General features: G+C 39.3%; 1 protein-coding gene across 1 annotated transcript in view; it reads right to left on the bottom strand.

Annotated features, from left to right (window-relative positions):
* IQCH (IQ motif containing H) overlaps positions 1–25,545 on the bottom strand; it is a 236,794-nt gene that overhangs the window by 83,800 nt on the left and 127,449 nt on the right. The window contains exons 12-13 of the mRNA XM_043470878.1: positions 13,358–13,441; positions 9,243–9,418 (exon numbers count right to left, since the gene is read on the bottom strand). Coding sequence (XP_043326813.1) covers positions 9,243–9,418; positions 13,358–13,441 — 260 coding nt within the window. The remainder of the gene's footprint in view (positions 1–9,242; positions 9,419–13,357; positions 13,442–25,545) is intronic.

Raw genomic sequence — 25,545 nt, 5'->3', positions numbered from 1 at the left:
TCTTTAACCACAATTAACATGTAAAGTTCTAAAATATTTTATAGCAAAGACTGCCTGAGTTCTCATCAATGGGGACAAAAGCAAGACTCAATATAAATACTGCACATATATTCTTTTTATTTTTTTTTCATTTATTTTTATTAGTTGGAGGCTAATTACTTTACAATATTGTAGTGGTTTTTGCCATACATTGACATGAATCAGCCATGGATTTACATGTATTCCCCATCCCGATCCCCCCTCCCCCCTCCCTCCCCATCCCATCCCTCTGGGTCTTCCCAGTGCACCAGCCCTGAGCACTTGTCTCATGCATCCAACCTGGGCTGGTGATCTGTTTCACACTTGATAGTATACTTGTTTCAATGCTATTCTCTCAGAACATCCCACCCTCGCCTTCTCCTACAGAGTCTCAAAGTCTGTTCTGTACATCTGTGTCTCTTTTTCTGTTTTGCATATAGGGTTATCATTACCATCTTTTTAAATTCCATATATATGTGTTAGTATACTGTATTGGTCTTTATCTTTCTGGCTTACTTCACTCTGTATAATGGGCTCCAGTTTCATCCATCTCATTAGAACTGATTCAAATGAATTCTTTTTAATGGCTGAGTAATATTCCATGGTGTATATGTACCACAGCTTCCTTATCCATTCATCTGCTGATGGGCATCTAGGTTGCTTCCATGTCCTGGCAATTATAAACAGTGCTGCGATGAACATTGGGGTGCACGTTCTCTTTCAGACCTAGTTTCCTTGGTGTGTATGCCCAGGAGTGGGATTGCTGGGTCATATGGCAGTTCTGTTTCCAGTTTTTAAAGAAATCTCCACACTGTTCTCCATAGTGGCTGTACTAGTTTGCATTCCCATTAACAGTGTAGGAGGGTTCCCTTTTCTCCACACCCTCTCCAGCATTTATTGCTTGTAGACTTTTGGATAGCAGCCATCCTGACTGGCGTGTAATGGTACCTCATTGTGGTTTTGATTTGCATTTCTCTGATATTGAGTGATGTTGAGCATCTTTTCATGTGTTTGTTAGCCATCTGTATGTCTCCTTTGGAGAAATGCCTGTTTAGTTCTTTGGCCCATTTTTTGATTGGGTCATTTATTTTTCTGGAATTGAGCTTCAGGAGTTGCTTGTATATATTTGAGATTAATCCTTTGTCTGTTGCTTGGTTTGCTATTCTTTTCTCCCATTCTGAGGGCTGTCTTTTCACCTTGCTTATAGTTTCTTTTATTGAAATACTGCACATACATTCTAAGGTTTTGAGGACTGTTTAATGTAATATACATGTATGAAATTATATCACTTAAAAATGCATTTCACTTGTATTATGTCTATCAGCCTAGTTATTCTACAGGGAAGCAGAGTTAAGCAATCTACTCTGTTACCTTCAAATTTCAGTGGAGGTTAATGATAACGGAAGGGGCACATCAGGTCAGGGGAAACCTCTCTCTTCTAATCCTATTAAGATAGCCTGTGCCTTTTCTAGACTGCCCTCTTTAAAAGAAACTTCCTTCATGAGCCCATGTATTGCCCATGAACACTCTATCTAGCAAGACTGAAACAATCTGGGGGCAATTTAATAATTGCCAGTTCGTCTCTGAAAAGTATGATTTGTTGAAAGACTTGACTTGGGGGCTCAGCAGCTATGAGGTGCAGAGCATCAGGATCAGGCAGCTGAGAGAAGCAGCATGACCCCTAAATACTGTCCCTCACAAACACCCTCATTTTGTACAGTTTTTTAGTTTCCCCAGAAGTAGGTGCCCCAAATCGCTTGTGACTGGCTCAGAGGAATGGTTAAGAGATGGAATGAAACAGAGGTTAGGAAATGTTAACAACCATTTGTCTTTTAGTTTCTTTATTGTAAAAAAAGATAGCAGTTAAATGTGAGAACACCTGCCAGAGCAAACTTAGAGTGGCTAATTTCTAGTTCTCCAGTGGGTAATTTTGTAGTGACTAATATTATGGTTCTTCAGATATTAGGGCCCTAACTGTCTTCTGGAAGAATGCACAGCCATAGACTCAGACCAAGGCAAATTCAGAAGCAGAGTTTTCCTCCTGGAGCCATTTCACTTCCCCTTTCTGGGGTTTTCCCCCTTTCTTTATGGCCACTTACTGAACAGCTAGGATTTTGGGGGGTTTTTTTTGGTAGAGTCATGGATGTCTGTAGTCTGACATATGCCCTTTGCAATATGACTCCCTAGAGCTCTCCAAACCTGCTCCTTTTAGCCCAAACTGACTCTCACATTTCTTAGGGTCCTACTAAAATGACTAGCTAACTAATATGATGATGAACTAATCCATATTAAGGCAATAAATATTGATAGCAGATTAATACATGAGTAGAGCCTTCAGTTCCTTAATCCAAATGAATAAATACCTTGAGAATGAAAATTTCTGTAAGGCCGATAGGAAGATACTTTGAAACACCGAAGGCCTAAAGAGTGTTGTGCGTTGCGTCCAACACTTTTGCGACCTCATGAACTGTAACCCGCCAGGCTCCTCTGTCCATGGGATTTTCCAGGCAAGAATACTAAAGTGGGTTGCTATTTCTATTTCCTACTCCACGGGATCTTCCCAACACAGGGATTGAACCCGCACCTCCTGTGTTTCCTGCACTGAGAAGTGGATTCCTTACCACTGAACAACCAGGAAAGCCCGAGGGCTAAAGCAGATCCCATCAAATCAACTCAAGTATTCCATAATATTCTTCATTGGATAGGGCTGACTCCAGAAGACCTAAAAAGTTCCTACAAGGTCAAGAGAGTGTGAAATATTTAAACAGAACCTCACTTGTCCACCCTGCTTACCTGCTGGTGACTATAGATGTTATATATTCCAGGAGGGACTGCCACATCTGCGTTCTCAAAGACCCGTTTGCTTCCAGACTTGGTGCTATAGAAATGAGCTAGTTCAGGCTCTGGGCCTAGGATGGGTATGTTTAACATATCTGCCACGGCCAAATCATCTCTGTGGAGGAACCCGCTGACAATGTAGGCTTCTTTCCCTTGGATGAGATTTTTTATTCTTTTGATTGCCTTGGGACTGTACATCAGGTGAGTAGCCAGGCACATATGCTGCTTCTGGGGGGAGATCATAATATTCTTGTTAAAAGGTGTTCTTTTTCTTGTCCATATACCTAATCTATAATGTTGTACACAATAAATGCATTATTAATAGCAGGCTGGGTTATGACCTATCCTGTTGTTTAGCAGTTTAAAATGATAAAAGCTGTTGGGGTGAGGCTCCATAATCGCTCACATCTTTAGTGTGTTGGAAATAGGCTCACTGGGAATAGAACTAATTACTACACATCTGTATTTATTTGATCCATGTGGAATTATCCTTCTGTCAGAAGGAAAAGAAGCTGGCGGCCTTTGGATAATAGTGATTCATCTCTGCAACACTTCTGGCATGGTTTAACACTAAAGCGTCTGGAAAATCAATACAATAAACGAAGAAAAGAGGATCCTAATATTCTTCAGTATTCAGGACTCCTAATCTGGCAACCCTTTAATGATTCAGTAGAAAAAAGGCACTTGACTTGATACCCTCTTCCCAAAGTTCTACCACAAATTCCATTTCAGGAGTACGTGTTTTTATGATGATTATCATGGTTCTTGGCCAACACTTCAGAGAGGATTCATGAATGGAAAATATTTGAGAATTTCAGCAACACTCAAGTTCCTCTTCCAATGGAAAACTTTTTATTTTTGACTACTTATATCCAGCTCAGCAATACATGTGATTGTCTCATTCAATTAAATAAATAATTCTGGCATGTCTAACAGGGGCAGAGGATGGAGCCAGATGGTCAGCACAAACCAAAACTAATACAAGCATGTCTCTGTGCTCAAGGAGTGGGAACACAGATGAGTACAATTAATGCATAATTAATACAGGCAGAGAAGGGCCATAAAGAACTATAGATGGCCTTGGAGGCATGGAGGAGGGAGGCAGAAGCCACATGCTAGTGTGAAGAACTGAAAAGGCAAATCACTTATCTCAGTTGGGCCTCAGTTTTAGCATCTGTAAAATGAGTATAATAGTACCCATCTCATAGGGATGCTGTGAGTATTAAATGAGATAATGCATGTAAAGCACTTATAATAGCGCTTGGATATAATAAGCACTTAATGAACATCTGCTAATATTATTGTTATAAAAGAGGTTGGGGTTAAGGTAAATTTTGAAGGATGGGTAGGATTTTATCAGGTGAGGATGAGCATAGCCTAGGGATGGAATATGAGAACCCAAGATTGTGCTTATTTCTCTAGAACAGAGAGCAGCATGGCACATGAGAAAGTCCTGGGGCTTAGGAGTCAAATGGTTCTTTGAATCCAGCTCTGTCCCTAACAAATAACCTGAACTTGGGCAAATGACTTAGACTCCTTGAGATTAAGTTTCTCCATCTGCCAAATGGGAATTAAAAATACCCATTTGATGGGTTCCTTTAAGGAAAAATAAGATTATGAATGTTTAACACCTATTATAATGCATGACATTGAGTTGACATTCAATCAATGGTATTAAAAATCATTATGGAGAAAACTTAAAAAAAAAATAAAGTCACTAAAATGTCATGCAAATAATATAATGCAAGACATGAGAGTCTTAATGGAGTTTAAAGGATTTTGTAGAGTGGCTCCATCTCCCCCCAGAGTCTAGTTAAAATTCTATTCAACAAGGACTTAAATTGTAGAGAAATTCCAAGCCACTATTTTGGGGAATATCAGGCACACCAGTTTGCAAACTGCTAGAGGGTATGAATGCCGAGTATAAGAGAAAGTGACTGAGGAGACTCCCTGGATTTCAGTCCTGTCTGAATTTGTAACTTGCCAGTTGATTTAGAAAACCTGATCTTTCTGAGCCTTGGTTCCCCACATTCAAATGAGGGGTTGAACTAGAAGTCTCTAGGGTCCTTCCAACTGGGATATAACGTTAAAACCAAAGCTCTTCTGGATATACTATTTAATGGGTACAGAGTTTCTTCTTGGGATTTTGAAAAAGTTTTGAAACTGGATAATACGATGATTGTACAACAATGTGAATGCACTTAATGCCATGGAACTGTACACTTTGAATGATTTAATATGGTAAATTTTATGGTATGTATATTCTGCTTCCCCCCCTCAAAAAAAGATCCCCCCAAAAAATTCTTCTGAGAGAGGATTTTATGATTTACCCTATTGAACCCTCCCTTCAGAGCAAGTGATCTAAGTTCCTTTTGTCTATGGAATATGCCTTTTCTACATAATTTAAATCCATTTTCAAAACCTGCCTTTAAGAATGCAGCTCTAGGAAATCCAGTGCTCCACTGGACAATGAATGGTGACAGCACCTCGTGAGTTTGTGTTTCCCATCTGATTGCTCACTGTTTATCCCCTTGTTTATTATTTCACGCCTTCCCCTCCTTACAATTTATTCCAATGAGGAAATGTGAAAAAATGATAAGTTTGGGAGAACTGATGACTTGAGTCACAAAATATATGGTGGGCTTTTCAGGGACCTGGAAGAATGTTTCAAAGGGTACAGTCTTCTCAAGTCAAGTTCCCAAGGTCTCAGCACTTTGACACGTACTCTTCCATTTGATCCATACAACACAATTAACAGTCCCTCTTTTGGAGATTGTGAAACAGGCTCAGGTGATTTGCCTATAGTCACATAGCTGGTACACAGCAGAGGCAGGATTGTTATTCATTATTATTTTATTTATTATTATTCATTATTAGCACAGTTCTCATGCCATAGCTGCCATGATTTCTCCCATTTTACAGACCTGAGGTTTTATGAAGTGTGATGAGGGGATGGCAGATGCAGCAATAGAACCTAACATGAAAGTTCTGAGCACATTTCCGGCCAGGATGGATTTCTGTCTCCTCTGGGGTTGCTTGTCTCTATTGGCAAGTACTCTACCCAACTCTATTATGTCATCTGCAGGCATGCCTTATTCTTCAGGCAAGATGGTATTGTGTTCAATGTGTGTTTGATAAAGATTTGAATGTAAATGATGGCAGAGCATTTCTGACTGCAGGTCTGGTGTGACCATGTAGAGAAAATCAGTATCACCAGATCAGTATCATCCAGGCTGTGGATTTATACAGATGACAAAAATCTAAAATGTCCCTAATTCCATAACATTATGTTGTTGTTTAGTTGCTCAGTTGTGTCTGACTCTTTTGTGACCCCATGGACTGTAGCCCACCAGGCTCCTTAGGCAATAGGATTTCCCAGGCAGGAATACTAGAGTGGGTTGCTGTTTTCTTCTCCAGGGGATCTTCCTGACCTAGGGATCAAACCCACACATCCTGCTTGGCAGGCGGATTCTTCACTGAGCCACCTGGGGAGCAACCCACTCCAGTATTCTTGCCTGGAAAGTTCCACAGACAGAGGAGCCTTAGGGGCTACAGTCTATCAGGTTGCAAAGAGTTGAACAAGACTGGACAACTGAGAATGCACACATGCACCTGGGAAGCAATTCCAAAACATTATAGTTACAATTAACTTAGCAGCACTTTTTTTTTTTTGACCTGAGACAAAAGGTAGTTGCTTAGGAAGTCTTCATAAACATCAAAATATTCAAAAGTAGACATGATGACTTTGTAACAGTATTTTTCACCATTACAGATTCAAAAATTGTATAGTAACTTGGAGAGATGTACAAACAGATTTTTGGCACACTTAAAAAAAAATCTCAAAGCCATCCACTGGAATGAAAATCAGCATTGATACAGTCTCTCAAACCCATTAAAAAGAAATAAAGCCATGACTAAACACGAGCAGGAAATGATTTGAAAGTGAGAGTTTTAATTTTTATATCTTAGAAAGGTGACTGCCTATGAGTGATTAATTACTCAAATACTTTAAACTGTAAGAAGTATTAAGTACTTAAAAATATTTCCTACTTGTTTCTATTCACAGAGATGCAAACCTACACTATGAATGTAACCCCATGAATTTGTTAGTGCCAACTACCCATCTCCTCTTAGAAGGTGAAGAGTGGACTGTGAAGATACATTTCTCAGGTAATAGGACCACAGAGCTGCAAAGGACTTTGACATGATCTAATCCATCATTTCATCTTACAGATGAATAACAAAGGACCAGAGAGGTAAAGGGGCTTGCCCAAGACCACAAGGTCATCCAGAAGCAAGGAGGTCTTTCCCGTTCATGATGGTGTTCTGGTGTCAGACAGATTTGGGTTCATACTCTGGCCCCACTAGTAACTTAGGACTAGAAAGTGAGTATTGGTTTCCTCGGCCATAGGAGGAAATTGATCATTTCTGTCTTGCTGCTGTGTCCTAAGCATCAAACGAGAAAATGTTTGCTAAGCATTTGATAAATGTTAGCTGTTTACTCACTTTCCTTTCCCCAAATCTAGTGCCCCTTCCCCATTCCATGCTTCTTCAGTGTATACTGGCATTCCAGATATACGGAAACTTCTTATTAGCAGCTACCAGATATTAGCTCCAGTTTCTGGATGGAGAAAATCAGGAAATTAACCACACACTAATAGCAGTTCTTTTCCTTCTTGCGTCCCAATATCCACAGTAACTCTGACATTGAGGACAGGGAATAACTAGGAAGCACCAAAGCAATCCTTGCATTGATGGAGTTATTGGGAAGTTTCTAAGATTATAAGTAAGTGGCAAGGATCTGTCCCCTTTTTCTCTTGCTTGTCCTGCTCCTGCCCTTGCTACCTCTTCCACAGCCAAGTGATGCCAGTGAAGTAGAGCTAGGCAGAGAGCTCTTATGGGAGTATTGAGGTATCCTGTTGTGAAAAAGCAAAATCCTCACTTTGGTGGTGGTTGTTGTTCAGTATCGCTAAGTCATGTCTGACTGTTTGTGACCCCCATGAATTGCAGAACATTAGGTTTCCTGTCATTTACTGTCTCCCAGAATTTACTCAAATTCATGTCCATTGAGTCAGTGATGCCATCCTACCATCTCACCCTCTGCCACCCTCTTCTCCTTTTGCCTTCAATCTTCCCCAGCATCAGGATCTTTGCCAGTAAGTCAGTTCTTCGCACCAGGTGGCCATTTGGTAGAAGAGTAAAATTCACTGAGTACACCAGCAAAGTAGAAATGCTAGAGCATCCCTTGATCCCACTGTCCCCTCCCCAGGATTTTGGTCAAATCATGCATCTGAAGTGTCAGTGGGTAGTATCTCAACACATCAATACTACTTCCTACATGAACCATGCAATTGGTTTCTCTGATGATTGAGAGTTGATTTGGGTGCATCGCATTTGTGAGTGAAGAAAGTTATCTTCATCAGCAAATTCAGACACTCCTCAAAAGTGTATAGCCTATTAGGTATTACAATGTTGATTGTTTACCATGGAAAGCTTACATTCTTGCTAAAACATGGAGAAATTCATTTCATGCCATCTCTTGCACTGCCTTATTCTAAAAACACTGCCATCGTGTTTCCATGAATTTCCCAAAAGTTCTTGTCTAGGGATAAGATTCCACTCTGAATGCATTCCACTCATTAAAAATCAGTTTCTAAAAAAAGTTAAAAAAAATCTGAACCTTGTTCATGATGAACCATGTGATACGGTATATAAGACCAAATTCCCCTGGAGGGAAAAAACCCATGGAATCACAAGAATTTGTTCTTGTTGTTTAGTCACTAAGTTGTGTCCAACTCTTCTGTGACCCCATGGACTCTAGCCCACCAGGATCCTCTGTCCATGGGATTTCCCAGCCAAGAATACTGGAATGGCTTGTCATTTCCTTCTTCAGGGGATCTTCCCGACCCAGAGATCAAACTTGTGTCTCCTGCTTGGCAGGCAGATTCTTTACCACTGAGCCACCAGGGATGCCTGTAACAAGGAATACTAGTTTGGAAATCAGAAAACAGAGGCCTTGATCTAAAGGCTGTCCCTAACTAGGCTTGTGACCACAGGCAGGCCGCAGCCTTTCTCTACCTTGGTGTTCTCCACACAAAATTAAGAAAAAGCAACCGTAGATGTTATAAATTCACCTACTTGATGGTACAACCCAATAACTACAATTAGGCTTCAGCTACAGAGAAACTGGGCAGCAGTAGCTCAGTTAAGTCTGCAAGTTAAACTGGGATATTTATTTCCTACAGTCCAACTAGTAGTCTAATCAGTAAAGCTGTTAAACTTGCAATAATATTTCACTGATGTGTACCAGAGCGTTGCAAGTTATAAAATTTCCAATTTAATTTTACTGCATCCCTGAAGCCGTAGTAATTAGAAGACAAACTCACAGTGAAGATGTTTATAGCTTCAGGGGTGATAATTTTGAACCTGTCCCGCAGGTCACTTCTGTCCTCAAGGTTCCCCGATTTGACAGCTGCCTGTAGACTCAGGATTTTGTTGTAATACAGCAGTAACTCGTCATTCATTCGATGGGAGCAGATGTAGATGACGCTCACTTTGGCATCTAAAAACAACAGGCCCAATGTTAATTACTGGTATAAAGGTAAATGACATTACGAACTCTGGCATCAGATTGATGTTGTGCAGTTTAAAATAAAGAGCATATCCAAAAGCCACATTCAAGTTAATTTAGATTGGTTTTGCACAGATCCTAGCAATTCAACTGAACTTTTTAAACTTTCTCATTTCTCTAAAAAAAAGATAGCACCATTACCAAAAAGTAGACACAATGATTCCTTCAGAAGGAGAACTGAGAGGTACCATGGAATTGTACTTTCAAATAAATACATAGGGATTTAGCCCCCAAACTCCCATTAACCTCAATGGGAATTGCATACTGCTTTTAAAATTTATCCCATTAACTTTAGTAAATTATAAAACCAAGCTATTAACTTCAGAAAGCTGATGAAATCGCAATTTCTTATTCTGCTTGGTCTTGGGAATGTTCTACCCAAATAAATGATCTGATTATGACCATAGCAATGATTATTTCAGGAAAGCAACCTTTTCCTTTCTTCATTCCCAAAGAGGACTATATTACTTAAATAGGACATCTAGTGATTCTTGGTTTAAAGGAAACACTATCTTAATTTAACTCTTCTCCTTCTTAAGATGTGCTTCTTATTATGTGCATAGAAAGAAATCCTAATTAAATTTCCCATCCAAATGGAATAGTGAGATGAGATTACCCACTCCGGGCTGCAGAATATTTTAGGGAGTATGGACAGGAAATCAGCAGCCAATGGAGTCACTCGTTCATTTGTAAAATAACTGACTGATCACTAGGGACAAAGCACTTTGCTAGACATGAAAGGAAATACAGGAATCAAAGCAACTGAGATGTTGCCTGTGAGAAGCCACCATTCCACATGTACAGACAGCCCTGAAACATGGTGGAGGGTGGTAGATACACGGCACATGCAGAAAAGGTGCTCAGGAAAGGTCAGAGGAGGAAGCACGGTAAAGTGTTTCCTTCATCACCAGGGTGGAGAGGGGAGGATGTTAAGACTCCTCTGTCCAGTTTGGCAGAGTATACAGAGCATAGACTGATTAAATTCTTGCTCAGCTGCATACAAGCCGGGGTACGTTATTTAATCTTTCTCAGCATTGGTTTCTTCCCTTGTAAGCAGAGAATAAAATCACACAGGGCACAGAGTTTGGGAGAGTATGAAATGAAAGAATGAATACACACGCACACACACATAATGCACCTGGTGCAGTATCCAGCACATGATAAGTGCTCAACTAACTTGATGAACCAACCACCAACAGATGAACCAATCCGCCCCTATGTCCACCCTGGCTAGGCCAACTAACGGTGATTCTACACCTCACCCTGCACACTTGCACTCCTTTTAATCAGTGCCTGGAGATTTAACAGGATGAAGTAGTGTCCTCTGCTGTTCCATCTTGTTATTCCAAATCCTTTGATCTTGTCTCTCCAAACTCTTTAAAGGTACGGTGTATGCTTTTCAAAAAAACTCCCCCATGCCCTGGTACAATGTCAAGTGTGCGGGAGTCACTCAATAAATATTTGTGAGTTGACCAAAGGGATCTGGGAGAATGGAGAGATTCAGGAAGTTGAAAGTCATACACAATAGTGAGAGCCACAGCATGCAGGAGAAATCTGCTCTGGAGAAGAGCATCTTGTGGCTAGAAGCAGTGTCTTCTGAACTGGACCAGTGCTGGGCCCAGAGTAAGTACTCCATAAATGTAAATACTTAAGTGGCTCCTACGTAATGTCAAAAGCACACTGCCACATGAGCCTCAAAATAAATTAACCGAGGAGACAGCAGTTACAAAACCTGTGTTCAACTGTTGAGTGATCAAATTAGTTATTACAAATCTTGTGTTTTCAATAAAAGTCTAGTATCTTATCAAACGAGTGGTTTTTAAAACCAAACTAGTGGGGTTTTTTAAGTATTAAAAAAAGGACACAAAAACAAACAACAAAAATAATAAAGATTCCATAGCGGAAGGAAACGAAATTTTTCTTGGGAAGAAATTTCTGGGTTACAAATAATAAGAAATCATGTTGTTAATTTTAACTTTCCTGCTCATTTTGGGCAAATGAATATTATATCACTAAGAGTAATATCCAGTATTATCCAGTTTGATTGTGGATCAACAAATGTTCAAAATTAACTGGTGATTTTGGAAAGGAATTAATGAGAAGATGAAATTGTTTTCATTGCTAGTCAATAGTATCAGTCACGCTCTTGCTTAAACTCATCTAGAAGTTGAAAATATTAGCCACTGAGGTCTCCCCACCTGATACCCTGACTTTATAGCCACTATCTGAACAAGTCTTAATGTGTGATCAGATTACTTTTGTTTCCCCTGAATAAGCAGAAAAATCAACACCCTTTACTAGGAATTAACAGAATTTCAAAAATGAAATCACTTATTCTTCCACAAATTACCACTTATTTTCCTTGTTTCTTTATATTTTTACTTCACAAGCAAGTACTTTTCCTATCTTCTCATTTATCTCTAAACTTTTATTACTTCTCTTGAAGGGGTTTTAGGATTGCATTGTTATGTCATGAAGATGGTATACAAAGAAAAGGCATTTGGTTCGTAATCTCTCAGAAAGGTTCGTATTAGCAAAATTTTCCATTGCAGGTAGACATAGACTGAATTATTGAGTTATTTAAAATAGAAGCCTAATACATTTACGTTTTCTCTAATAAAGAGACTCCTTTATAAAGAAATTCTTTGGTGATGGTTTGGACTATAAATATACAGAAGGGTATATAAAAAGCTAAAGAAAAAAATTAATCAAATAAATTAGAGCAAAGTCTGCCCTCTGCTGCACTTCAGTGGTTTCCACCATCAGGTTTTTAGTTGGAATAGCTCAGCACTAACAAATCAATCTTAAGTCATTAAAATAATTTTTGTAAGGCTGAAAAACAATATTAGTGCCTAGATAATAGATTAAAGCAATTACCCTATTATTATTTTAGGACACTGTAAATTTCTAGTACTGATGTATGTTTGTTACCAAATGGCATTTATAAAATAATAATGATGCTGAAATATATATGAATCATGTAAAGTATGTCATTCCAGGGAGCCAGCTAAGTTGGTCATTGACAATTTGAAATTCTTCCTTGTTTTGCTTAAATAAGGGCCAAAGTAATTATATTTTAACAATACTAAGAAGTTCTTACTTGAAAACTTATTTTTAAAAAAAGGATAGTTTTTGTTTAACCCTGAATTTCTGGCCAGGATCTCCCATACTGATTCAACATTATTGCTTAGGCTTTGAAACCTTTATTCATTAAACTTCATCTCAAACAGTGTCAAACAAAGCCATAGCATTCTTGTATCCTTCTTTCCGGGCCCCAGGTTGGTGTCTGATTTAAAACTGACCAAACCAGTACTAGAACTCGACTTTTACAAAGATGTGTCTATCACTCAAGGTCTGTGTTTCTAAGAATTCCCTTCACTAGGCACTTTCTGTTTTCTCATAACTAGATGATATATATTTAAATAGAAGCTTCTTTTAAATCTATCTTCATTCCCCTCTTATTCTTATAATGAAAACACAATGTGCAAAACCACAGTTCTGATACCTTCCACTCATTCCTCATAATATAATAGACAATATTGACATAGATATAAAATGTTGACTTTCTTCACTGCCAGATTCAGTAAATGAAGAAGAGTTGGGGCTATAGGAGAGAAATCCTTATTCAATCCTGCAGCAAAGAGAATTAGAAAATTACCCAAGTAAATTGGTTAAAATGTCACTCATTTATTCAAGTTGACTTCACCATAAATATGTCTTTAAAATGAAACATTCAATTGCCCTACAAGTAGAAGTACTTTTCAAAGAAAAGTACAAGCCTTTTCTTTGTAGAGTGAAAACAAAAACATTTAATCAACATTCATTGATAAACATCCTGAAGAGCCAATTGTGTAAAAGTATTTACTGTACCTAAGATGTCACACAGCCTCCCCAGCTGCGTGTTCTGCTGTGTGTTGAAATCGGCAATATTTTGTCGCACAGGCTGGGAATATCCTAAAAGGCAAACCAGATGTCAAAACTCAGAAAGAGCAAGTCAATATGGTAAAATGGCACATGAGGATTTCAGTGTCATGGTCCACATTTCCAGAAAAGAATTGTCTCTGAAGCATCTTGCAGAAACAATCCAACTCCTAAGAATGAGGTCCTTGCTCCTCAAGGGATTAAGCATTACTCTGGAAGATGTGCTAGGCAGCATATTCTGCAACAGAGAGGTTCATATTTTTCAATACCAACAAAGCTGCTGCGAATCAGGATCACAGAAACATGGGAAAACTTTGGAAATTTAACATGAATGTTCAAAAGAGCATGTAAGAACATTATGTTCAGATTTTAAAAATATTTTGCCTTTTCAACCCATGCATCTGATGTGACATTTTGAAGTATGTCCTGGAATCATTCTCAACTGATACTCAAATTTCAGACAAAACCCTTGCTGTTGCAACTATGTATTTAAATAACTCTAAATACTAAAGAAATATGCTTCTGCTCACACAGTCAAAAGAACTTTAAAGGGCAATAAAGGTTAATGTAGGTACTTTGTCAGTACTAATGAAAGCCCCACCATTTCTTTTGTGTCCATTGGAACGGCAGAAGGAAAACATGTGTGAATTCAGTTCAGTTCAGTTCAGTTCAGTCGCTCAGTCGTGTCTGACTTTGCAATCCCATGAATCGCAGCACGCCAGGCCTCCCTGTCCATCACCAGCTCCCGGAGTTTACTCAAACTCATGCCCATTGAGTCGGTGATGCCATCCAGCCATCTCATCCTCTGTTGTCCCCTTCTCCTCCTGGCCCCAATCCCTCTCAGCATCAGGGTCTTTTCCAATGAGTCAACTCTTCGCATGAGGTGGTCAAAGTATTGGAGTTTCAGCTTCAGCATCAGTCCGTCCAATGAACACCCAGGACTGATCTCCTTTAGGATGGACTGGTTGGATCTCCTTGCAGTCCAAAGGACTCTCAAGAGTCTTCTCCAACACCACAGTTCAAAAGCATCAATTTTTCGGCACTCAGCTTTCTTCACAGTCCAACTCTCACATCCATACATGACCACTGGAAATGTGTGAATTATTGTCCCAAAGTCTTCTACAGCAGGAAAAATTTCTTCTACTTCAGGGGTTAAAATTAAAAAGTGGATCAAAACACAAACTTAAAAGGCACGCATACTCACAAATATGCATAATTGTTTATATGAAATTCAGCAACTGTAGGTGTAACTTTTAAAAAAATAATAAAATTGCTTTTCACATTTTGAAGAGATGCTTCAATGCCTCCTTGTGGTTAGTGAGCCCAAACACATGTTTCAAGTTAAACTGCTGTAGATAAAGTGATTTTAAATACTACATCTTCGAGATGTGACAGATTTCCTTTTCAGCATAAGGAAAACTATAGCAATTCAGGCAACAGGGCTTTGGATCAAATGAACTCTGATAATTGGCTCTTTGCTTTGATGTTAGTGTTTAAACACTAGACAACGTCTGGAAATTAAATGAGTTTACAATTCATCTAAAAGTCTCCCTTTTGCTTTATGCAGATGAACTTAAGAACTAAAAAGGCAGAAGGACAAGTGGGCTGTGTGAATTATTTTTGAAAAATTATTAATTTCTAAAATAATCTGGGGAACTCTTCCACATATGAAAGTTAATATAGACAGCTACAAACAATGCCACCTTGATGTGCAGTTGCAATAATGTAACTCTTTGGATTTTGCATATGTATAATTCTGTCTATACTCAGATAAATGTTTAGGAAGATGTATTGTGAATATCATCTATCAAGACTATAAGAAGGCAGGAAAATGCCTAGAGAATAAAGTATGATTAAGAAAAGTGCCTGAGAGCATTCTACGAACGCATTTCCTTTCAAAAGTAAAGATAAAAGGCAGTGTGAGATGGCTCATTAAAATGATGTCCAATTTAAAATCTAAAGGATGTCTGATCACATTCTTGCCACATATGCAGCATGTGAGTAAGTCTGTGTTTCAGTCAATTACTTGAGCTCAGTTTTCCAACAAATTACTCAGTACCTTTGTTTCCTCATCAAGGAGCATATCAAGTGTCTATGCAGGATTATGATAAAACTGTTCACTCTGTTAACCCTACAATTACACCCATATTACAGAACTGTATATTAACAATCTCAGGGCATTGTTACAGAGGATCATATGGAACAACTGATAGGAAAATATTGTGTAAACTGGAAGTTACTGTGTAAGCAGAAGTCATTTTAAAATTACAAGGTATGAGGACTTCCAAAGCTTGTAACAGCAAAAACAAATTCTGCCACAAGCAACAGATCATTCCACACGAGCAAGATACAATGCAAGGCACGTTGCCATCAGCAGAGCAGAAGTTAGGAGTCAATTTTTTAAAAAGTCAGATTTATTCTTATGTTTTGTACATCCACAAAGTACACATGTTGACACCTTAGGTGAAATGACCTCATTGATGTGGGCAGCATATATTAAATACAATAGTGACTTAACCAGGAAACTGTCAGCATGGATGTTGTGGCCTTGAGGAGTTCAGCAGACATGGCCAGTGGCAATACAACGTCATACTTTGGAATATAATCTACGAAGTCATGGATATATCAAAGGTGAGACTAGAAACACCACAGGAGTTTTGAGAAACCTTCTACTTCAACCCTCTCCCATTACAGATAGGGAAACTCGGGTAAGTTCGTTGTCTCTTTTCCAAGATAACATAAACCCATAAATTATTATAAAGTTCAGATACCGCATCTTTAACTCTTGTGACAAATGTGGTATGTCAAGTAAGAGAGGTGACAAGACTCCCAGTGTGAGGAGAGAACTCCAGAGGGATAAAGAGCTTTTGCCAATTTTCTCACTTTTATTTTCAGTTGCTGTGTCAGACAGAATAATGGCCTCCAAAGCTGTCCTCGTCCTAATCCCCAGAACCTGGGAATATGCTAGGTTATATGGCAAAGGGGAAATAAAGCTGCAAATGGAATGAAGATTTCTAATCAGCTGACCTTAAAATAAGGAGATTCTCCGAGATTATTTGGCTGGACCCAATGTCATCACAAGGACCTTAAAAGTGGAAGAGGGAGGTGGCAGAGCAGAGCAGAGGTGACTACGGAAGAAAGGCACAGAGATGCCATGTTGCTGGCTTTAAAGATGGAGGAAGCGGACCATGCTTTCCTTGTTCATTCCATTGTGGGTGGCTTCCAGAAGCTGGAAAGGGTCAGAAGACAAATCCTTCCCTAAAGCCTCCAAGGGAATGCAGCCCTGCCCACACCTTGATTTAGCTCCTTTCATACTTCTCCCTTCACACTTCAGAATTATTACCATGAAGCAAAAAATTTGTATTGTTTTAGCCAGTAAGCTGTGGAAACAATAACTGTCAAAAGTTCTTAAAAATATGGGAATACCAGGCCACCTTACCAGCCTCTTGAGAAATCTGTATGCAGGTCAAGAAGCAACAGTTAGAATCAGATATGGAAAAACAGATTGGTTCCAGATTGGGAAAGGAGTACATCAAGGCTGTATATTGTCACCCTGCTTATTTAGCTTATATGTAGAGTACATCATGAGAAATGCTGGGCTGGATGAAGCACAAGCTGGAATCAAGATTGTCCAGAGGAATATCAATAACCTCAGATATGCAGATGACACCACCCTTATGGCAGAAAGCAAAGAGGAACTAAAGAGCCACTTGATGAAGCTGAAAGAGCAGAGTGAAAAAACTGGCTTAAAACTCAACATTCTAAAAACTAAGATCATGGGATCTGGTCCCATCAGTTCAGTTCAGTTCACTTCCTCAGTTGTGTCTGACTCTGTGAGACCCATGGAGGCAGCAGGACAGGCCTCCCTGTCTATCACCGACTCCCGGAGTTTACTCAAACTCGTCCTTTGAGTCAGTGATGCCATCCAACCATCTCATCCTCTGTCATCCCCTTCTCCTCCTGCCTTCAGTCTTTCCCAGCATCAGGTTTTTTTCCAGTGAGTCAGCTCTTCATATCAGGTGGCCAAAGTATTGAAGTTTCAGCTTCAACATCAGTCCTTTGAATGAATATTCAGGACTGATTTCTTTTAGGATGAACTGGTTGGATCTCCTTGCAGTCCAAGGGACTCGCGGGAGTCTTTTCCAACACCACAGTTCAAAAGCATCAATTCTTCGGAGCTCAGCTTTCTTTATAGTTCAACTCTCACATCCATACATGACTACTGGAAAAACCATAGCCTTAACTAGACGGATCTTTGTTGGCAAAGTAATGTCTCTGCTTTTTAATATGCTGTCTAAGGTTGGTCATAACTTTTCTTCCAAGGATTAAGCGTCTTTTAGTTTCATGGCTGCAGTCACCATCTGCAGTGACTTTGGAGCCTCCCAAAATAAAGACTGCCACTGTTTCCACTGCTTCCCCACCTGTTTGCCAGGAAATGATGGGACCAGATGCCATGATCTTAGTTTTCTGAATGTTGAGCTTTAAGCCAACTTTTTCACTTTCCCCTTTCACTTTCATCAAGAGGCTCATTAGTTCTTCTTCACTTTCTGCCATAAGGGTGGTGTCATCTGCATATCTGAGGTCATTGATATTTCTCCCGGCAGTCTTGATTCCAGCTGTGCTTCTTCCAGCCCAGTGTTTCTCATGATGTACTCTGCATATAAGTTAAATAAGTAGGGTGACAATATACAGCCTTGACATACTCCTTTTCCAATTTGGAACCAGTATGTTGTCCATTTCTAACCATGTCCAGTTCTAACTGTTGCTTCCTGACCTGCATACAGATTTTTCAAGAGGCAGGTCAGGTGGTCTGGTATTCCCATCTCTATCAGAACTTTCCACAGTTTATTGTGATCCACACAGTCAAAGGCTTTGGCATAGCCAATAAAGCACAAATAGATGTTTTTCTGGAACTCTCTTGCTTTTTTGATAATCCAGCGAATGTTGGCAATTTGATCTCTGGTTCCTCTGCCTTTTCTAAAACCAGCTTGAACATCTGGAAGGTCATGGTTCAAGTATTGCTGAAGCCTGGCTTGAAGAATTTTGAGCATTACTTTACTAGTGTGTGAGATGAGTGCAATTGTGCGGTAGTTTGAGCATTCTTTGGCATTGCCTTTCTTTGGGATTGGAATGAAAACTGACCTTTACCAGTCCTGTGACCAGTGTTGAGTTTTCCAAATTTGCTGGCAAATGAGTGTGGCACTTTCGCAGCATCATCTTTTAGGATTTGAAAGAGCTCAACTGAAAATCCATCACCTCCACTAGCTTTGTTTGTAGTGATACTTCCTAAGGCCAACTTGACCTCACAATCCAGAATGTCTGCTCTAGGTGAGTGATCACACTATTGTGATTATCTGGGTCATGAAGATCTTTTTCGTACACACCTTCTGTGTATTCTTGCCACCTCTTCTTAATATCTTCTGCTTCTGTTAGGTCCATACCATTTCTGTCCTTTATTGAGCCCATCTTTGCATGAAAGGTTCCCTTGCTATCTCTAATTTTCTTGACGAGATCTCTAGTCTTTCCCATTCTATTGTTCTCCTGTGTTTCTATGCACTGATCACTGAGGAAGGCTTTCTTATTTCTCCTTGCTATTCTTTGGAACTCTGCATTCAAATGGGTATATCTTTCCTTTTCTCCTTTGCTTTTCGCTTCTCTTCTTTTCACAGCTACTTGTAAGGCTTCCTCAGACAACCATTTTGCTTTTTTGCATTTCTTTTTCTGGTCCAGTCACTTCATGGCAAATAGATGGAGAAAAGTAGAAAGAATGACAGATTTTATTTTCTTGGGCTCCAAAATCACTGCAGACAGTGACTGCAGTCATGAAATGAAAAGACACTTGCTTCTTGTAAGAAAAGCTATGACAAACCTATACAGTGTATTAAAAAGGAGAGAGATCACTTTGCTGACAATGGCCCACATAGTCAAAGCTATGGCTTTTCCAACAGTCATGCACAGTTGTAAGAGTTGGACCATAAAGAGGGCTGAGCACCAAACAAGTGATACTTTTGAACTGTGGTGCTGGAGAAGAGTCTTGAGAATCCCTTGGACTGCAAGGAGATCCAGCCAGTTCATCCTAAAGGAGATCAGTCCTGAATATTCATTGGAAGGACTAATGCTGAAGCTGAAGTTCCAATACTTTGGCCACCTGATGTGAAGAACTGATTCATTGGAAAAGACCTTGATGCTGAGAAAGATTGAGGGTACGAGGAGAAGGGGGCAACGGAGGATGAGATGGTTGATGGCATCATTGACTCAATGGACAAGAGTTTGAGCAAACGCTGGGAGAATAGTGAAGGACAGGGAAGCCTGGCAGGCTGCAGTCCACGGGGTCACAAAGAGTCAGACACAACTGAGCGACTGAACAACAACAGCCGCTAAGCTGTGGTGACTGGTCAGAGGGCAACAGAAAGCTATTATGAATGTCTACTTTCCCTTATTCCCAGTAAGAACCACCCTCCAGTGTACTCCTCTTTCACCTCTAATTGAAAGATGGGGGATGGGGTTTGAGATCCCTAATTAGAGCTCAGAATAAGCACTCAATAAGTATCGTTGTTGTTACTATTATTTTTCCTAACCTCAGCTGAGCCAGACTTAAATTCTCGAAAGGAGCTCTACTGAAATGTAGGGAAATCATTATTACAACATGCACAAATTACTTGGGCTATCAAAATACTGCTCTAATGGAGCTGATCGACCCTAATTGCTGTCAGATGTACCTGACTTACCTTTTCTAAGAAGGTTCTCCATCTTCCCTTACTGTCATTCCCTCACACGCTCTCTTCACCACTTTCCTCATTTTGTCATTACACATTCCTTTGCTAGCTTGTTTATTTGTTTGTGGTACATCTCTCCTTCCCCCTGCATCACTCTGGCTCCGTTAGTCAGACTGTAAGCTCCATCAGAACAGGAACGCTGTGATACTCCCAATCAAATGAGTTAAGGAAATGTGCCTGAAGAGCCTACTCAAAGATTCTGTCTTTTAAATTCTTAGCCCTTTCTCTATTGTGTTTTCATCACTCCCTCCTCTCCTTTCAACACTCATGAAGTTGGGTTCTCTGACCTGGAGAATTTTTGGGGAACTCAAGGAATGGTAAGTGGGATTTGTAGCTTTCTCTAGGTCCTTTATCAGCATAGAATAAAACAGCACTGGCATAAAGGGACACACTCTCTTCCTTACCACTATAGAGAAGAATACAGATTCTTTCCTTATGCCATCCTCATCACCTGCAAAGTATTCATAGTTTGATAAAGCATTCCATCTTTCCTCAAAATATTATTATCTCTGCTTCATATTGAAAAATGGTACCTGAGTGCTGTCCCTTTTAAGTTTTCCAACTACCATACTTTTGGTCTTCTATGGAACCAAGGATGCTCATTAATGGTTACTGGCTATCATTTCTCCATCTTAATTTCTGCCCTCATCTTCTTTCCCATCCCTGTCTTCACCCCGACACAAACTCCTATCAGATGATGCTAATTGCCTCTTTGCAACCCAGTAAACTAGTCCTGCTAGGATTGACTTTTCCTTCACAGCAACTGCAGAGACCCAAGAACATGAGCAAGGCCATGCTCAGTGGCCATGACTCCTTGGGACTGTGACAGGCCCCTACTATTGCAGTAAAATCAAGTATTCTTGAACCCTGCTTATTACTCTGTGGTTGACTCCTAGTTTATTTTGTCTCCAAGTCCCAGACTGTACAATTGTACCTAAGGCAGAGAAGGGGTTAATAACAGATTTCCAGTTACTACATAGTTGTCATTCATCCCGTCATTCTGACCTGAGGTGGGAGTCACCCATGTCTCAGTTTGATGAACTGGAGCAGTGGTTCTCAACCTTTTCCCCATTTGGAAACCCATGACAGGCGATGTTCAAACGCATCACACACTCCAAAGGGCATACGCAGGGTTACAAAAGCAGTAGCTGTAACTCTATCCCTTTCTCTTCCACTCAAGAAAGCATATAAGGTGCAAGCTGAGCAAGGGTAGCATTATTATAGAAATCATCTTGAATTGTTCCAATTCATAAAAAGTTAAACATTAGTGAAACTTTGGACTCTAATAATAAAAATTTAGGGAACATGAAACATACTTTACAAATGATTGCACATCAGCATCCCGCAGTCATCTAGACAAATGTGATCTAGACATCATGGTTATACCCTGACTTTAATTACTCATGCACGTGTGAAGGCACAGGATGCTGAGCTGGGAAATAGATGGAGCAAGAGGGAGGCCTGTCTGGGTTATGTGTATGGTCCATCCAGTGCCAATTTGATGAAAAAAGAACTGAGGGTTGGGATTACCCTGGTGGTCCAGTGGTTAAGAATCTGCCTTCCACTGAAGGGGATGTAGGTTTGATTCCTGGTCAGGGAACTAAGATCCTATATGCTGCAGGGCAACTCAGCCACATGCTGCAACTTGAGAAGTCTCAGCTCTGCAACTAGAGAAAGCCCATGCACCACAACAAAGACCCAGTGCAGCCAAAATAAAAACAAAGCAAAAACAAACAAACAAAAAACAGATCAATAAACTGTTTTGGGGGGGCTTCAGAGAGAAATTAGAGAGATTTGTGATGAGGTACACACAGGAAACATAGGAGGTACTCAAATCTTTGCTGAGTTTTGAAAACATTCTCAAACCAAACTGGCCAAATGGATTCTGTTTGGTGCTGAAAGCCTTTCCCTCAAAAGAGTGAAGACTTTTTCTTATTCAGACTTTTTGTCAGTGACATACATAGCACTGTATGCAACTGAAGTCAGTGATTCTCAAAGCGTGGTCTGGGGACCTGGGGGCAGGAGGCCTGGAAGGTTAAAACTCTTTTCAAAATAATACTAAGATGACATTTCCCCTTTTCAATATTATCCTGCCACAAAATATAAGTTCATTGATTTCAGATTCCACACTGAAAGTAAATCTTAAAAATAATCACTGTTGAGTTTTGATATAAAATCAAAGTAGAGTATACAGTTATCTGAAAAGGCTAAAATATAAAAAATATTCCTCCCTTTTCCAAATACCTATCTGTGTGAGGCCAGGTTTTCTTCATATGCTTAAACCAAAACAGTATACTGCAACAGATGGGATGCAGAAATAGACAGGAGAATCCTACTACCTTCTGCTACGAGATTTGCAAACTTGTCAACTAACGCCATTCTTCTCACCAAATTTTTTTTTTGTTTTGGAAAAGAAGGGTCTTTTGAAAATAAAAATATGTTTTCCTAGGTTAACATTGGTAATGTGCTTACTATTGCTATTTTAATATAAACTATTTTTAAAGTATCTCAGTTTTAGTTCCTAATGTGGTAAATATGCACAGATATAACCCACATAAACCAACACTCTTTAGGGTCTTCAATGGTCATTACAAGTGTAAATCTTAGGCCCGCTGAACAAAAATTTTATTATTTTTTACGATAAGGAGATGAAAAATATATTTTATCTTAGTATAAGTAAGACTTTCTTTGAACCATATCCTAATATTAACCATTTCATCAAAAGCCCAGGAGCTGATGTCACTTGACACCCAACTGAATGCAGTTTCTGTATTTTAGGGTACAACATCTGAAAGATAGTTCAAGTTCAAATGGGTCATTTAATATTACAAGGTCATGGGGCCAACCCTGATCTAACCAGTGAATGCATGTTGATTTGGATTACTTGGACAAATATAACATGGATGAATAGAAATATGTCTTCATTTTATTTGGGACTATAAAGAAATCTGAAAGTTTCAAGCATATTTTATTCCTGATCCCCAAAGATCTGGATTGTCTGGAAGATCTTGGCAGTACATCTGTTTCAAAAATCTAGTGTGGCAGAATCATAACTAAACTGAGGGTTCCATCCTTCTTGCCAAAATACACTTTGGAGGCTGCAAAGATTTGACTGAAAGTCCTGATTTCCAGCCCTGAGGTGAAAGCAGAAGAAATGTATTGTGTCTTTGAGTTGTCAGCTTGAAGTGGGAAAGTAGAAAAGGGTCAATGTGCTCAGAGGCACAGTAAAAATGTGATTCAAAATATACTCCTCTGGGCTCTGGTCCCAAACCTGATCACAAATGAAAGTGAGCATAGTTCTTACCTTCTGGTGAAAAGGGAGTGGGGTTAGGAAGGAAATGTCTCATGAGCATTTGGGATATAGCAGTTGTGCATAAAAGTTAGTTTCTCTGTCTTTCAGGCTTTTGTGACAATACAGAGCAACAGAAAAACATTTTCATGAGCCTTGCAGTAACAGGATCCATAATTTTACGGACTGGAGTATCTTAGAGACCAGGAATTCTGTTAGCCTCAAGGATAGTTTGCTGAAATAATGCACAGATGGAAAAAAATGAGGCTGAACTATATACATTCCTTTTTGCCATTAAATCAACAAGCAATGAAATAAAAGATCACATGGAGAAAAGGGGAAATCCCACCTCAATACATTCCCTATTTGTATTTTAAAGGAGGAAGAAAAGTGACAGAGCAAGGTCATCACTGGGAGTTTAACTGGTTGGCAGCAGCCTCATATACCTGTTCACGTTATCAGAGCCCCATACTCGGCACATCTCGTTTAATGTTAACATATTTTAAAATGCCACTGAGCTTAAGTGTAGCAGCAAGTGATGCACTGTAATGAAGAAGCATGGGGGTGAAATTAAAAGTGGAGGAAGTAACTTGGCCAAAGAAACTGGAAGCAGAACTAGTTTGTAGGTTTTATTTAGACCTCTGATTTTTCTAGAGGAAAAATCTAGAGGATTCTTTGTTGCAGTTCTTACTTAGCTTGACTGATAGATTTTACTTAAAATAGACCCTAGTATTCTATTCCTGCTATGAACCATAGTAGATTATTTTGTTATAATTATATGTCATTAATAAAAATGATAAAAATGTGCAATATCCAATTAAGAGATGAGCCTATATAACCTGGAAAGGATTACTTTCTTTTCATCATCTTATAAAATTACAAAGCCAGTCTGTTTCTTTGGACAATTAATCAACAACATCCTACCTCTCCTGTTGGTTAAAAATAGCTAAAACTTTGTTATATCTGGGAGTACTTCCAAAAATATATAACAGCAAGTCATGTCTCACAACTCCTCCTTTCAAAGACGTGATGGCTCTGCAATGTATAATTGTCTTCATGCTCATCAAGCCATAGGTTTTTAAATACATGGTAAATATTTTGTGGTCACAACTACTGAAAGGCCATCCTTTGTGCAATTGGGGTCTGGAGGATGCAATTACTCCTGTGTGTGCAACACTGCATACAAAAATAACCAAATGCCTACAACTGTAATATATTATGCAGTTATCAGCTACTAAGCTTTCATTTTGGGGGTTTAAATAAGTTAGTGCAAGCCCAATTGGTTAGCACATGGTATAATTATTTCTGGGGCTAATTCCACACCAGATCTGATTAGAAGTCTCCTACGGAAATAGTAACAGAGGACAAGGCTGCAACATGTATTAAATATGTACCTGAATCCTACATACCTACCAACTGATTTTGATTAGTGAATCCCTTTCAATTAAGGGAATTAAATTACTATATTGAATAGATTGAGGGGGCATGTATTTAGAGAAAAAAGTGCTTCACTTTCATATACTTCTATTACCAGAAATTATGTAGATAAGTCTCCAGTGCAGGTGGCAAAGTAGGCATGTTGTGGCCAGCTGAAATCGTCTTCAAGTATTCCCAGGGAAATGTACATAATAAAAAGGTATGCTATCATCATTGGTAGCTCAGATAGTAAAGAATCTGCCTGCAATGCAGGAAACCCAGGTTCGAGGGTCAGGAAGATCCCCTGGAAGAGGGAATGGCAACCCACTCCAGTATTCTTGCCTGGAGAACTCCATGAACAGAGGGGCCTGGAAGGCTACCGTCCATGGGGTCGCAGAGTCAGACACTACTGAGCAACTAATAAGGAAGGAAAGGAGTCATTTAAGAAAAAAAAAGGAGGAATGATTTGAGAACTATGCCTGTGGAATAGGTACCAGATGACAGTTTAAGCTATTTAAACCCAATTTAATGTTCACAGTCATTTCATAACCTAAAGTATAAATTTTAGAAACAGATACAATATGATACAAAGCCCAAGTATTATTCTCTTGTGAAAATTTGAAATTGGGCTTTTTAAATATTCAGTTGAGAAAAAT

This window comes from Cervus canadensis, chromosome 6 (genome assembly GCF_019320065.1).
Source record: "Cervus canadensis isolate Bull #8, Minnesota chromosome 6, ASM1932006v1, whole genome shotgun sequence".
NCBI classification, from domain to species: domain Eukaryota; kingdom Metazoa; phylum Chordata; class Mammalia; order Artiodactyla; family Cervidae; genus Cervus; species Cervus canadensis.
This window is presented reverse-complemented; position numbering and strand designations above follow the sequence as displayed.